We start from the raw sequence: 16,528 nt of genomic DNA on the forward strand, positions 1-16,528 counted from the left end.
ATTATTTTTTGCCATATGCTTTCTAAGAAAATATATTTTTCACAATTCAAAGCATCTTACTTTCATATTGAAAGAGCAATAATTCCATATGCAGAAAGTTTACAGGTTGTTGCTGCTGTTTGAGGTTACTCAATTAATTAATTCTATGGTTAATATCTAATAGAGCATATATATGTATACTTGGACACACTTCATTAATACAGTGGAAAGTCCATGAACTATACAGAGTCAGGAAAACCTGTATTCGAATTCCTGTCCTGTGACCTTGAGAATGTAATTTAACTTCCCTGCTCCTCAGTTTCCACATTAGGTTCTGGGTTATCATGATGACTTAGTAAAATACAATATATAAAAGTAAGTGCCTAGGCTCTGAAGGTATTATTTCCTACCTTCCCTAAATCTTTTTTTTCTATGCCAGTATCAATCAAACCCACACAGAATACAAGGCAACTTTCACAGGGTATCTTTCACATCAGTCGAGGGAATGCTGCGTTGTGATAAAAGTGGATGATGGCATGAGTCAGGCATCCAATGGAGCAAGACGTGTAGAAAGTGAGAGGTACCAACAAGGGCCCTAGACTTCACTCGCATTTGCGAAAAAGGCATTAATGTGACACACTTTCAAGAATGCCCCGCATACTCACGGAGGTTTATACCAAGACGTGGGAAAAAGACGGAATTACGGAATAAACCAGCAGAGAGCCTCCACGTTCACCCCACCCGACCCCGCCTGCCCGAGTCTTCCATCTGGTGCCTAAAAACTGAGGTGAGATCAAGGCAACTGACCCCGTCCCCTCTGCCCTCTCCCTCCCCCATCCTGCCCAAACCTCTCGGGGCACGAATGGTGCTGAATCATTTGCACGAACGTAGCAGCTCCCTATTCCGCGGCTCCCAGCGGGGACAGTGTCCCCAGAGCAGTGACGGTCCCGGGATGGGGGCCCGGGATAAGGGCCAGGGTGGAGCCTTTGGGCGTGGGGACGTAGAAGGGGGTCGGGGGAGGATGGCGACAGCAGGTACTCACCAGGGTGAGGAAACCCCAGCCCGTGTCCTCGCGTCTCCACTGCAGGCGGTCCCCTGGCTGCTCCCACGCCTCGAGGCTTCTCCGCGGGCCGCCGCCCGGGCTCGGCAGCCTGCGCTGGTGGTCCGGAGCTCTCCTCCTCCCGCCCACCGGCCGTGGCAGCCACCGCTCTGGACTCCTGCGCTCGACACGGAGCGCCTGGAACAGCTGTAGCTGTCCGAGCGAGTGGCAGCTACCGACGGGCCAGACCATTCGCCTGCCGCGGCCGGGGGTGCACGACGTGCCGTGAGGCGCGGGCGCCGGGGGCCGACGACGGTTGGGAGGAACCAAGGACGCGGGGAATCCTCTGCCCCCTCGGAGTCAGGAGTGCTTGGGGACAGGAGGGACCAGCCGAGGGTCCGCTGCCGCTTCTGGAGATTTACTGAAGACACTGCTCGAGCTTTCCCGTGCCACCCCCGCTCCCCGTTTGCCTTGGTCCCGCTCGGGGCTCCTTCAGAACGCTGCAAACAGAGGACTTAGCAACGCTAGCGCCTGGGCGGCGCCCATCCTCAAAGATGCGAGAGGCGCTGGCCTGAGCGTCTCCTGCCACCTCCCTCTACCTCCCGGCTCGACGCGCCGGGTCCTCCTCCTGCCTCTCTGACCACAGACACCTTCCCACAAAACAGTGGTGCTTCTTGAATCTTTGAAGAGAGTCTTAAGATCGTTCAGGCACCTTTGTGAAGCAAAGAATAAACAGCTCGAAAGTTAGGACATAAAATCAGATGGGGCCCCATCCCGTAGGTGCTTTGTAGATCCAGGGAGGTGAGGGACAGTTCTGACCTAGAGTTCCTGCTAAGCAAATTTTGAACCACGGCAGTAGGGGGGAAAAAATGTAGATTTAGGAAGCCATTTCAAGAAAAGATTTACAAAAGATTATTGCAGAAATTAAAGAATATTTGAGGTTCATTGTTCACTATTTCAGAGATGAGTCTCTTGAAAACGGAAAGGCAATCATGTCTTCACATAAAATGAATTGTATAGAACTGGAAGAAGTCCCAACACATGACTTCCTTAGACTTTTGTGATCCCTGCCTCTGTCACACTGGGCTCACAGAGGTTCATTTCAGACCATGGTGAAGATCAGGACAAGTCAACAGTTTTATCTGTAAGAAAAAAAAAAAAAACAGAACTGGCAACTACCTATAAAATGTGACTAAAGGTAGCAAAAAAAAAAAAAGCCCTCCAAATGCATCCCAAATAATCTAAAATTTTGCAATTTAAAGTGATTTCCTCTGGATTAAAGTTTTGTCCTTCGTTGTGTAAATCAACATAAATTGAGCACTTTCTATGGACCATTGTACTGAGAGTGGTCTCATTTTCATTTCTTCCTTTATTCTTCTAAAAACTCCCGGTGAGATTTGTAATATCTGAGAAACTGGGATCAAGGTTTGTCATGCTGGGTTAAAGTCACGATAATAAGCGGCAGAGCAGACATTGCCACCTGGAGTTTTCGACTTGTTCCTTTCTCCTAGAATACCTCTGGGAATGGTATACGTTAAACAATGTCACTTCTATGATTCCAACTTGAATGTGGGTCTATTTAACCTTCCTTTGTGAAAATACGTGTTAGAGTGGAGAGAGGGGGCAGTTAGGTATCTAGGGTAGGTATCACCTTCAGGTAAAAAAAGTGACCAAAAAGAAGCTGGACTTTATCCAGAACTAGCCGAATATCAGCGTCACAATATACTGTCAGGGTCATATGAGGGTGAAGAGGAACTCTCCACTGCTGCCTTGTTAATCATCTTTTTCACTATATTACACTTTACACTACACATACACTATTACTATAATACATGTTATCATTCTTCCATTCCCAGGAAAGGGCAAGAATTTTTCAGTGAACCTATTATAATGAATCCTCATATACCTTATCAAAAATTTTTTTAAGTAACAGAGGTATTAGCAACACTTAACATCACCTCAAGAAAGCTTTTTAAGAAATCAGGAATAAGGCCGGGTGCGGTGGCTCAAGCCTATAATCCCAGCACTTTGGGAGGCTAAGGCGGGTGGATCATGAGGTCAAGAGATCGAGACCATCCTGGTCAACAAGGTGAAACCCCGTCTCTACTAAAAATACAAAAATTAGCTGGACACGGTGGTGCGTGCCTATAGTCCCAGCTACTCGGGAGGCTGAGGCAAGAGAATTGCTTGAACCCAGAAGGAGGAGGTTGCGACGAGCAGAGATCGTGCCATTGCACTCCAGTCTGGGTAACAATAGCGAAACTCCATCTCAAAAAAAAAAAAATAAAGAAAGAAAAACAAAAAAGAAATCAGGAATAAAATTAAATTGTTTCCGTATGATATGGCATTGTTATTATGTTAATGGTTGTTGTAAAGGTTCATACGTCAGCACCAGTACAGCAGAAATCCCCAAAGCTCCATGTTGCCAAGGAGCTGGAGCATTGGGTCCCCCAGTGGGCCAGACTGGCCTCAGGCTCAGAAATGTGTGATTCTTCTCTCCTTGGGCAGTTGTTTCCTTTTCAAAGGGAACAGCAGGAGCAGAACACAAATAGATGAGGTGCCTTCTGAATTAGTACTTTTTGTCAGATGCTAGATGATAGGAATATAGAAAGGGATTTAGAACCTTATGATTTATGATCCTGATGGGCCAGTGACATCTGCAGCCATCTATTTGTATAAGCTGACATTCTTGGAACACGTTTCTGGATGAAGAAACGGGAATTTTTGTGCTGGCAGCCTTGGGTAATTGACAAAACAAGTGGAGAGAATGGTGGGATGCCTGCATTCTTTGCTTTCCTCAGAGTCCTCAAATGCTTTTGAGCCTGCTGGGGAAAGAAGTTAGGGCCAGAAGCTAAATAATCATCGTCACAAAGTCATTTGTGAAATTAAGTTCTAAGAAGTACTACTTTAGGCCTAGTGACAAAGACAGCACAGAGCTGGCAAGAGACCCATTCTCTCACCCAACCTGCAATAGACTTCCATACAGCCTTGCCAGCAACAGGAACTGATCTACCCAGTAAGAGCATATTCTCATAAAGGACACTGGTGGCTAATACAGGGTCAAGGTAACTTAAGTAGGAGCCCAGAGCGGTAAAGCAGGAGCACCTGAAAGACACAGCTGAGGATTTCTTGCCCTAACTGATGGATCCTAGGGAGGCAGCACAGGGTCAAGGGAATGATTATTAAACTTAAGATAATTGTTAAACCTTATTTAGGCACTGATATTAATATGAATTTATTTATGTTCACAAACTAGCATGATCTGGGAACATTCCAATGATATTACTTTTGAAATAATACTAATAAGGAGAGCTAGAGAGAAAGAGAATACTTAATGTCTTTGATAAAACAGCAGTGCGAGCCACAAATGTAAATCTTGATGCAAGATATTCAAGTACCTGCTATGTGTCGGCCTCTTACCACAACATGTGGTGACATTAACCTCTCAACTTACTCTTGCTGAAGAGAGTGTTTAATTGTGTTGTTTCTGTTTGCGTTTAGCTAATGCTTATGAAATCTTAAGTGTGTTTCAGTGAGTAACTAGTATTCTGTGAAGTACTATTATCACATTTTATAAATAAAGAAATAGAATTACAAGGTTGTATTAATTTGTCAAAGATAGCACAACTGGAAAGAGACAAAGTTGGATTTCCAACTCAAACCAATAGACAATATTAATCTCAGCATACTTTTACTGTCTCCTGCTGTAGAGAGAACATTGCAGGTTCTCTCTGCAGTAGAAAATATATTCTTTATTTATTTTTTAAAACCTGTTTTCAACTCTCATTTCTCAGAGGAAATGAGTCATTTCCCACAAAGAGGATTTAAATGACAGGCCTCCCGATGGAAACATTGGATACCCTTTTCTAGGTTTCTGTAAAAAATGAACCTGGTAGCATAAAGTTGACTAGTGATGCCTAAAATTCTTGCTACAAAGTTATGATTGTAGGAACTCTTGCATTAGACTCTGGAAACTAGATTCTTATGAAGTTCTGTAGGTAGTTCTAATGTACAGCCAAGTTTGACCAGACCAAAGTGGACAAAAATAAGTTCAGCCTCCTAGACTTAACCCCTTAATCCCACCTTTTATTGAGAAGGAAATGAGAGACTGGTATTTAAAATCTACTTTATGCAATTTTACATTTTTCATGTAAAATGTATTTATTAAAGGGTTTAGAATTTGTTTCAGTGTTGTCTTGATTATTCTCAACAAATCTTCAAAAAGCCCCAAATTTAAAATTATACTCATTCACAATTACTTTTATGTATAGATATTGGACTTTAGGCCATTTTCAACTACTATATGGCATTTTATATAAGACAAAAAATAATTCGTAGTGCATTAGACTTATGTATTAAATTTTGGAGAATTGACATGACAATAAGTCATTTCATCCAAGAAGATGATAAGCTTTTCCAATTTTTATTTTCTTTTCCCAATCATATTTTTATGATTTTGCTTATATATATTCTGTAACTTTCTTTTTTTTTTTTTGAGACAGAGTTTCGCTCTTGTTACCCAGGCTGGAGTGCAATGGTGCGATCGCGGCTCACCGCAACCTCCGCCTCCTGGGTTCAGGCAATTCTCCTGCCTCAGCCTCCTGAGTAGCTGGGATTACAGGCATGCACCACCGTGCCCAGGTAATTTTTTTGTATCTTTAGTAGAGACGGGGTTTCACCATGTTGACCAGGATGGTCTCGATCTCTTGACCTCATGATCCACCTGCCTCAGCCTCCCAAAGTGCTGGGAGTACAGGCTTTAGCCACCGCGCCCAGCCATTCTGTAACTTTCTTACCAAATATATACCAAAATTTTTTATAGCACTTGCCTGCTGAATGAAATGTTCTTCCCATTTCCTTCTCTAGGGGCTGTTACCAGAAAAGAGAGATGATGATGCTTTCTGTAATTTATTTTGTATTCATGCAGAGAAAGAAATTCTCTTATTACTACTTGTTTTTTCAATAGTCCCTTGGATTTTCTAAGAAAACAGGTGGATGTCAGGCCAGGGGCGGTGGCTCATGTCTGTAATCCCAACACTTTGCGAGGCCAAGGCGGGCAGATCACGATGTCAAGAGATCGAGACCATCCTGGACAACATGGTGAAACCCCATCTCTACTAAAAAAACAAAAATTAGCTGGGCGTGGTGGCATGCGCCTGTAGTCCCAGCTACTCAGGAGGCTGAGGCAGGAGAATTGCTTGAACCCGGGAGGCAGAGGTTGCAGTGAGCCAAGATCGTGCCACTGCACTCCAGCCTGGCGCCTGGTGACAGAGCGAGACTCTGTCTTTAAAAAAAAAAGAAAACAGGCATATCAGCGACATAAAAAACTTTGTTTCTGACTGGGCACAATGGCTTATGCCTGTAATTCCAACACTTTGGAAGGCTGATAGGAAAGGATCACTTGACCCCAGGAATTTGAGACCAGCAGACCAGCCTGGGCAACATAAGAAGATCTTGGCTCTACAAAACATTAAAAATAAGCTGAGTGTTGTGACACCTGTCTGTAGTCCCAGCTGCTCGGGAGGCCGAGGTGGGAGGATCCGTTAGTCCCGAAGTTCAAGGCTGCAGTGAGCCTTGATCACACCATTGCATTCACCCCGGGCAACAGAGTGAGATTCTGTCTCAAAAAAGATATATTTTTAATCATTTATACCAGTTATTTTATTCATATTTGTTCAAATCACTAATGTAAGTGATAATGGTGATGCCTGATTCCAGATTTTAAGTGAAAGATTTAATTTTTGTGATTTAGGATAATGTTCACTAGTGGACTTTCCTTGATTACATAAGAACTTTTTTCTGATTCCATTTTTCTTAGAGTCACTTGACTTTTATCTGATGCCTTTTCACAACTTATTGATAATGGTTGAGATTTTTTCCCCTTTAATTTTTAATGTAATCAATATGTAGCTAGACTTCCTGATATTGAACCACATTTTCATTTCTCTAATAAAGCCTATTTTTTCATTCCATGTTATTCTTGTAATTCATTCCTCTGTTGTATTCTGTAATACGTTATTTACGCACTTGGCAACTATATTCAGAAATGAAATTGCCCTTTACTTTTAATTATTGTTGTACTCCTTAAGCTTCGGTATTCAAGTTATTCTGGCTTCAAAAAATTAACTGGAGAGCTTTCCATTTTTTTCTAAGACTTACAATAGTTTGAATAATATTGGAATTATCTGTTCTTTAATAGTTAGATTAAAAATTCAGCTGTGAATTAATCTGCCTGCGGCCTTTTTCAATAGCAGATCATTAATCACTTCTCCAAGCTCTTTGGTAATAATTGCTCTTTTCAAGTTTTCACTTCTTCTGTGTCAGTTGTGATCATGTATATTTTCGTAGGAAAGTATTCACTTCTTCTAGGTTTTATTTTTCTAATGTATTGCTAGTATCATCTTTAGTATTTACTTAGAATTGTTTTAATGTCTTTCCTGCTTTCACACAATTAATTGTGTCTAACTTTGATCTTATCTTTTTCTTAGCAGGCTCACATGTTTATTTTGTCTTTTTAAAGAAGCAATCTTTGAATGGATCATTCTTTTCTACTCTTTTATCTATTTTAATAATTTCATTGTTGATACCCTCTTCAGTTTCTTTTGTTTTCTTTTTGCTATTATTTTTGTTCTTAAGTGAACTCATTACTTAATTCCTTTAACTCACCTTTCTGCTTCTATAATTGAAGGCAACACATTTTCCTGAGTTCAGTTTTTGCTGTGCCCCATTATTTTTAAGGTGTTTGATTTGTCAGTATTTCTGGATATTTGTTTATTCTTTAATTTCCTCTGTCATACAAGATGTGTCTTATTGTGTGCTTCTTTATCTTCAGTTTATTTTAGTGAACTGTGGTGAGAGAATGTAATCTGCAAGCTTTCTACTTCTTTGATTTTGGTTTTCCTTTCAGCTAAACACATGATTTGTTTTATGAACGTTTTAGGGAAATATGAAATATATTTATATGTGTATGTATATACATATGTGTGTGTGTTTGTGTGTATGTGTGTATGTGGGTGGGGATGTGTGTATATATGTATTTGTGTGTGTATTCAAAAAATAAAATATTCTACATTAATATGTGCTCATGTCTATAATCTCATGACTTTGAGAGGCCAACGCAGGAGCATCTCTTGAGGCCAAAAGTTTGAAACCAACCTACCCAACAAATTGAGACCCTGTTTCTACAAAAAAATTGGCACACCTGTAGTCCCAGATACTTGGGAGGCTGAGGTGGAAGGATCATTTGACCCCAGAAGCTTGATGTTACAGTGAATGATGACCACACCACTGTACTCAGTCTGAGTGACAGAGTGAGACCCTATCACAAAAAGAAAGTGCCATAGACTGAATGTTTATGTTCCCCCCCAAAATTCATATGTTAAAACCTAATTATCACTGTAATATTATTAGAAGATGGGGGTGTTGGAAGATGATTAGGTCATGAGGGCAGAGCCCTCATGAATGAAATTAGTGTCTTATAAAAGAGGCCCCAGCAAGCTGCCCTGCCCATTCCACCATGTGAGGACACTAGCAAGAAAATATCATATATGAACCAGAAAGCAGGCCCTCACCAGACTCCAAATCTACTGGCACCTTGATCTTGACCTTTGCAGCCCCAGAACTGTGTCTATGGTATTTTGTTATAGCAGCCTAAATGGACTATGGCAATGTTTAACAAGTTAAGGTTAATAATTGTATAATTCACTTACTCTATGTTGTCTCCATAGCTTTTCTTTTTTTGTCGAAGTTACTTCATTTCTGGGAGAGATACACTGAAAAATCCAGAACAATTATTTTTATCATGTTCTTTAATTTCCTTTTGTTAATTGAAATAAAATGTCCCCTTGCAGTCCTAAAGTTTTGCTTGTTTATTTAGGTTTTTTATTTTGTTTGCTAAAAACAGAACATTTAATCAATTTTATAGTATCTTCCTTATATTACTTAGTGCTTTAACCTTCTCTTCTGCATTGTTTGCTATTAAAATTGCCTCTGTTCTTGTCTTTTCTGTGCTTTCCCATTGTTTGGTTTGGTTCTTCTTTTATCTTCAAACTTTTTTTATTACCATATTTTAAGTATGCATTTTTCAAAAAACATAGATCTACTTTTTTAAAATAAAATCTTTTTTTAATGAGAGTTTCAGTCCAATCACATTTGTGAAATGCCTGATATGTGTAACTTTATTCTTCCTGTCTTATTTTGTACTTACTTATCATGTTGTTTCCCCTTTTACTTTTTTTTATGGTTGCCAGTGTGATCAAGTTGCATTAATTCCCCTTTCTAATCATTTATTTGCAAGCTTGCCGGGATTTTTTCTTTTCATAAATGGTTATCTTCCCTTCCCTTGCTCTTATAATAAAATAGTATTACCAGATCATTATATGAAGGAAAGATATTATTTTCCTGTTAGTCGTATTAGTTCATTTTCATACTGCTATACAGAGCTTTCCTTTATAAAGGAAAGAGTTTTAATTGATGCACAGTTCTGCATGGCTGGGGAGGCCTCAGGAAACTTACAATCATTGCAGAGTGGGAAGCAAACACAGCCTTCTTCACATGGCAGTTGCATGGAAAAGTGCCAAGGGAAGCTGAGGGGAAATCCCTTATAAAACCATCAGATCTCCCTAGAACTCACTATCATGAGAACAGCATGGAGGTAAGCACCCCCATGATTCATTTACCTCCCACAGGGTCCCCCCCACGACTTATGGAGATTATGGGTACTATAATTCAAGATGAGATTTGGGTAGGGACACAAAGCCAAGCCATAGCACAGATCCTATATTTCCTCTCTTTCCTGCATTCAGTAAGACAAGGCTTGTAGAATATTTTCACTTAACCAACTTCCTTTTTCAACATTCTTTTACTCCTATCGTCCAATTCTACTTCTCTTTTCATCATCCTCCATCTCTAAAGATTTCTATTCTGGTCTATTTACTGTTTGGTTCAGGCCTTTTCTTATGGATTTTCCTGTGATAAAATACTAAGCAATAAACTCTTTCTTGTATATCTATGAATATTTTTATTTTGTGTTGAGAGGTGAATCACCCTGTCCAGGTACTGAATCCTTTGGTTAGGGTCCAATTCTTAAACTATGGTTAATAATTTTTACTTCTAGCTTCCATTATTACAAATGTGAAATGTGATGCAAATCTAATACTTGTTTATTGTAGATTATTTTGTTCTTACTGCTTGAAACTTGCAGGCTTTTCCCTATATCTTTAACATTCAAGAATTTTACCACAAGGCCCAGGTGTGGTAGCTAACACCTGTACACCAACATTTTGGGAGGCCTAAGTGGGAGGACCACTTGCAGTCAGGAGTTCGAGACCAGCCTGGGCAATATAGTGAGACCCTGTCTCTAAAAAGAGAGAGAGAAGAATTTCACCACACTTAGGTCTTAAACTAGGAAATTTTCTTCTGGTTATTTTAAATTATTGCCTTTTGAAATTCAAAACATACTTTTTTTCTTTTTGAGGTTCATTCTCTTTTGCCTTAAGCTTTGAAGTATTTCTCAGACCTTGATCTTTCAGACCTTCAGTTGAGATTTCTATAGAGAGTATCCTGTCCTTCAGATCTTTTTGTGAATTTTTTATTTGGGAATCCATGTTTTCAGTACCAGAAAGAATTTTTTATGCAGCTCTTTAATGGTAATTCAAGTTTTCACTGTCTCCTTTAACTCTAACAGTGCTTTTTTTGCTCTGATGTGTGCTCTTCTCTGAGCCGTTGGATAGGTTTTTTTTCTATATCAGTTCATTGGAGCTCAGATGCTGAATGACAGGAATCTCACTGACAGTGAAAGATAAAGCCCTCTCCACGTACAGGGGCTTACAGTTGAAAGCAGAGAGGCCACCAGACCCTGCTCCAGGTCTTGAAGGAAACTCTCCTACTCTTTTTTTTTTTTTTTTAATTTTTTATTGGATTTTAGGTTTTGGGGTACATGAGCAGAGCATGCAAGACAGTTGCGTAGGTACACACATGGCAGTGTGCTTTGCTTTGCTTCTCCCCTTCACCCACATTTGGCATTTCTCCCCAGGTTATCCCTCCCCACCTCCCCCTCCCACTGGCCCTCCCCTTTTCCCCCCAATAGACCCCAGTGTTTAGTACTCCCCTTTCTGTGTCCATAAAACTCTCCTACTCTGAAGTCTCCTGGTACTCTCAGAGCCTGAGAAACAGGAAGATCCAGTCTTCCTGCACATTTCTTTCATGCCTTTGTGAAGGTATGGAGATCTGAGCCAACATTGTCTTCTGTCCAAAGATCCACAACTCTCTAACCACCAAGCATTTCCCAGGCTCCAGTGCTCTTTGTCCTCACTAAGTTCCTGATGTTGTTCTTTGCCCATCCTTTGGGAGACAGAGCATTGGGCTAGGTACCCTCTGCTAGAATCCCCACAGAGCCAGAGACCTCGCTTCTACCCAGTTGCACAAGGAAGCTAGCTGCCACTAGACTCCTGAGAGGCAAACATATTAAAGCTGAGGATGAAGGGAGCTGTGTTTGTGTCAACATATGATCTGGTCTCCCTTAGGTCTAACTGTATTTTTCTATAACTCAAATTAACTTTTATTTGAGCCTCTCCCTCCATCAGGCCACGAAGATTCAGTCTCAATCAATTCAAGACCTCCCCATATTTTCCAGGGATCGTGGTTCTATGGTTCTTACGTGATGGATGCTGAGATGTAAGGGCAGAAATATGCATCTAATCTGCATCATCTATTTTACTACCTACATAGAGCCAAACTGTCTGTATTAGTTATTACTTCATGTTGCATGTTCTAACACCTATTTTCATGTTATAAAAAAGATACATAAACAACAATGAAGCTAAGATTTACAAGGCTCTAGGTAGTCTATGCTTTGAAGATCAGTTAGGGCTTGTCTGGAAGACTAATATCTGCCAAGAATATATCTGAATAAGGGTCTGAGGAGTTTCCTAGTAAAACAGAACTCATCCTGTGCATGTCCTTTGCAGGGACATGGATGAATCTGGAAACCATCATTCTCAGCAAACTGACACAAGAACAGAAAACCAAACACCGCATCTTCTCACTCATAGGTGGTGAGAACACACAGACACAGGGAGGGGAGCATTACACACTGGAGTCAGTGGCGGGGGCTAAGGAAGGAACAATGGGGGATAGGGAGGCTGGGAGGGTTAACATGGGAAGAAATGCCAGTTACAGGTGACGGGGGTGATGATGGAAGCAAACCACCTTGCCAAGTATGTACCTATGCAACAATCCTGCATGATCAGTATGTGTACCCTAGAACCTGAAGTACAATTTAAAAAAAAAAAAAAAAAAGAACTCATTCTAAGGGAGAAAAGGGCAGGCACACAAATTTGTTTCAATAACCTTGACTTTGTGCCAGAAGGAAGGGATGATTTTAATTGAGTTTGATAGCTATTGCTCACACTGTCCTCCAGCCCAGCTCCCATGTTTGAGTACTGGGAAGATGTTAGTCCTGCAACACTAAAGAGCCTGTTTAATTGGAAACTCAGTAAGACACAGAAAGCACAAAACACCTGGGAACTCCAGTAAGACACAGAAAGCACAAAACACCTGGGAACTCCAGTAAGACACAGAAAGCACAAAACACCTGGGAACTCCATGACAAAGATGGGTGAGACTTTTTGTTTAATTTTTGGGTTGTTGCTATTTATTTGTTTTACTAATTTCAGCTGTCCCATTTCTGTGAGCGGTAACTTATCACTGACATTAGCAGTACCAGCAAACTAGGGGAGAAGTGCACAGAAGGCAGCAGCAGACTCGGATTTTCTGGGATCTCAAGCAGAGGGGAAACTCATGCTGCCCCATGGTGACCAAGCATCCTTAGCTGAGCAACTCCCCACCAGCCCCATTCATCTCCCTGAAATAACTAGAACATGCTAAGTGGAACTCAAAGTATCTCAGAAGATACAGAAAGAACAAAGTTTAACTATTTGTAGTTATTGTGTCTCCATTCACCCCCAGCAGCTGAAGTTTGAGGAAACACAATTTTATAATCAAAATCTGGCTATTAAGGAAACTGGGTCCCATAAGAAATCAATGATTAAACCAAGGATTAAACTAAGTCATCTAGCTCATAACCCATGTTATTTATGGAAGGAACGACTCAAAGAAAATCACAAACAAAGCACACGAAAAAGACAAACCCTTAAATATTTGTTCTACTAATGATAGTTCTATGATTTTATGGTGCAATTTGAAGACTACACACTTGTTAGCCCCTCAGGCAGAGTAATCTCTGGTCTTCCGCATGACTCCCACACTCAGCTGATACAATGTGAAGAAGGAATATGGCTCTTTTTTTTTTTTTTTTTGGACACAGAGTCTTACTCTGTCACTAGGTGCCAGGCTGGAGTGCAGTGACGCGATCTCGGCTCACTGCAACCTCCGCCTCCTGGGTTCAAGCAATTCTCCTGCCTCAGCCCCCCGAGTAGCTGGGACTACAGGTGCATGCCACCACGCCCAGCTAATTTTTGTATTTTTTTTAATTAGAGATGGGGTTTCACCACGTTGGCCAGGATGGTCTCAATCTCTTGACCTCGTGATCCACCCGCCTCGGCCTCCCAAAGTGCTGGGATTACAGGTTCATGGCTCTTCTTATCCATTGCAATCCCCATTTCTTCGTTCTTTCAGGGATGTGGCTTAAGGTTTTTTATTTGTTGCTCCCAGCAATGGACACCTTAATTGTAATTTGCAAGTCTGATTATTTTAAGAGTGAGATTAAAATTTCTAGTTGGTAATTATAGTAAGTCAATGTGTTAATAACAGGACTCAGTACATCAAATTTATCTTCATAAAAAAATTGTAAGCAATTAAACCTAAATCACCCACAGAAGCTACAGGCTTGGTAGATTATTACAGTAGAAGAGCTAATAATGATGGTTATTTTTTACTGAGCTTTCAGTAAGCACAGTACTCTGTACAAAATATTTCATTTTATTCTCATTAGAAGGCCATACTACATCCATCTTATAGATAAGGAAAGTGAAATTCTCAATGTATCAAACAACTTTCTTTGTTTACAAATGAAAGTGAGATTCAAAACTCAGTTTGTCTAAATCCAGTTCATTCTGATTTCTGGCTTCTCTTCCTCATTAAGGAAGAGAAACCAGTATAGTTCATCACATTTGGGGACTCAAGTATCCCAGACATACTTTCATCTCCAGGCCAATTCCTTAGGAAATCATTTCATTTGCCAAGAAAATAATACAACATTAAACTTGCTAACATTTTGGTTCACACTCAGATTCCAAGATAATTTCCTTAGAAGCACAAGGAATGAAATCCTGACTCACAATAAATAATCTATCAAATGAAATTCTGTACTGTCTTTGACCTTGCTCTTTTGCCTTAAGTCACTGCCAAGACTAATATAGATCTCATAATATTCTCGGGGGATAAAGAACAATCATTGACATTCATCTAATTATAAAAATAAAAAAAGTATTTTTTCAATACACAGAGCATTTGTTTTCCAAAAACAGCTTTTTCCTTAAAGTATCATATAATAATCCACATGATGATTTTTCATTTTCAGTGTGTAAAAATAGTTACCCTAGTATTATTTTCTACCTTCCCTGATTACTCACTGCCAAAACAAAAGATTAGCATTTTACATGTTCATTATTACCTAAATATTCAAGAATAAAACTAAGAAATAAAGCACAAAAATTAATAATTTAATTCACAAACGTTCTTTATTTGGTGGGTTTTTTTTGCCTGTAATTTCAACAATAACATTGTTTTGCATGTAACAAATACCAAATAAATATTTGTTGAGTGCATGAATGAATAAAATCTGGATTACAGATTTCTGAAATCTGTAAGCCTATTGCAAAATTATTTTGTCTTACTTACCCAGAATCCGTTCACAATACTCCAGTGATATAACAACTATCTTGCTGTGTTACCTATTCTCCATTGTGTCTTCCTGAAACATAGTGTCTTCCTAAAACCAAGGGATAGGTGTGAGGACTAAGCTGGTTATCAGAAATACTCCCAATACTTTAAATCTGGAGTACCTATCACATTTGGAGTTCATTCCTTTTAGTCAAGGTACCCTAAAAAGATAGTTAAGTAATCTTTGTTGCCTAAACCCTTGGAAGTACCCTGGTTCTTGTGTAATTTTGAATTTTTTTCAGTTTACTGTTTCTTTCTTTTTTAGAGACAGGGTCTCACTGTATTGCCCAGACAGGAGTGCAGTGGCACAAACTTCAAACACCTGGGCTCAAGCGATCCTCCCACCTCAGCTTCCTGATAGCTAAGACTACAGGCACATGCCACCATGTCTAGCTAATTGTTTTTTAATGTTTTTACAGAGATGGGATCTTGCTATGTTGACCAGGCTGTTCTTAAACTCCTGGCCTCAAAGGATCCTCCTATCTCAGCCTCTCATAATGCTGAGATTACAAGTGAGAGCCACTGCTCCTGGCCTGAACCTCTTTCTTTAGCTTACCTGTAGGTTCAGTTAGTGCCCCAATATCAATATGAGTCTTTTTTCTTAAGTTATCCAGAACTGAGTTCTATTACTTCAAACTGAAGAATGAACAATTTCAGTTTCCTTTTCAGATATTTGATACAAAGTTAGTGTGATAAGGATTATCACTCTAAACCTATAAACAAGAAAAAGCTGATTAATTTATTAAAGCATGACGTGCCATGGAGAATTTTAGAAAGCTACAATCACTAGGCGGCTGAATTGAGCAAACCGAATTCCAAAGTGAGACAGATTCCTTCAAAAGGAGACAGAGCACATGAATCTTTAGACATCTGGCAAAGTATGGGAAAAACTGGTGGTCATCATATAAGTAGGTAACAAAAAAATTATCTAAAATAAATTTAAAACAAAATTAATCCATATGTAGGACAGCATGTGAGTTTTGGATAATTGAGCATCTCAGGAACAAAGACAGACTTCGCTCTTGGATTTTTTTCACAACCCAGCACAGGGTACTCACAAAAGACTGAGGTTCTGGCTCAACTCACTGGCTCAGGTGTGACAAACTGATTGGTAACTGTTAGGGGATGGGCACGAGACCTGACTTGCTTTTGGTTCCTTTTCTTCTATGCAGCAGACGCCTTAAATCACTGGGAAAGGAGCAGCTAACATTTTTCCTTCAAGCAAAGACCCATTTCACATGAAAAGAGTAGAAGCAAAATGCATTTCCCTCTTGGGGAGAGGCAAGAAACCATCCTGGGCCCTGTGTCTTAAACCCCTACTAATCAGAAGTCTGCTGGCAGTGGGGGAGCAGCAGGATACTCCTGCACAAAACCAACCCCAGATCGAGACAGTTGCTTTTTTTTTGAGACGGAGTTTCGCTCTTGTTACCCAGGCTGGAGTGCAATGGCACAATCTCGGCTCACTGCAACCTCCACCTCCTGGGTTCAGGCAATTCTCCTGCCTCAGCCTCCTGAGTAGCTGGGATTACAGGCACGCGCCACTATGCCCAGCTAATTTTTTGTATTTTTAGTAGAGACAGGGTTTCACCATGTTGACCAGGATGGTCT

General features: G+C 40.3%; 1 protein-coding gene across 1 annotated transcript in view; it reads right to left on the reverse strand.

Annotated features, from left to right (window-relative positions):
- The window catches only part of LOC144577203 (uncharacterized), an 88,494-nt gene that overhangs the window by 46,335 nt on the left and 25,631 nt on the right, over window positions 1–16,528 (reverse strand). The window contains exon 2 of the mRNA XM_078333121.1: window positions 1,022–1,532. Coding sequence (XP_078189247.1) covers window positions 1,022–1,532 — 511 coding nt within the window. The remainder of the gene's footprint in view (window positions 1–1,021; window positions 1,533–16,528) is intronic.

This window comes from Callithrix jacchus, chromosome 7 (genome assembly GCF_049354715.1).
Source record: "Callithrix jacchus isolate 240 chromosome 7, calJac240_pri, whole genome shotgun sequence".
In the NCBI taxonomy this organism is placed as follows: Eukaryota; Metazoa; Chordata; class Mammalia; order Primates; family Cebidae; genus Callithrix; species Callithrix jacchus.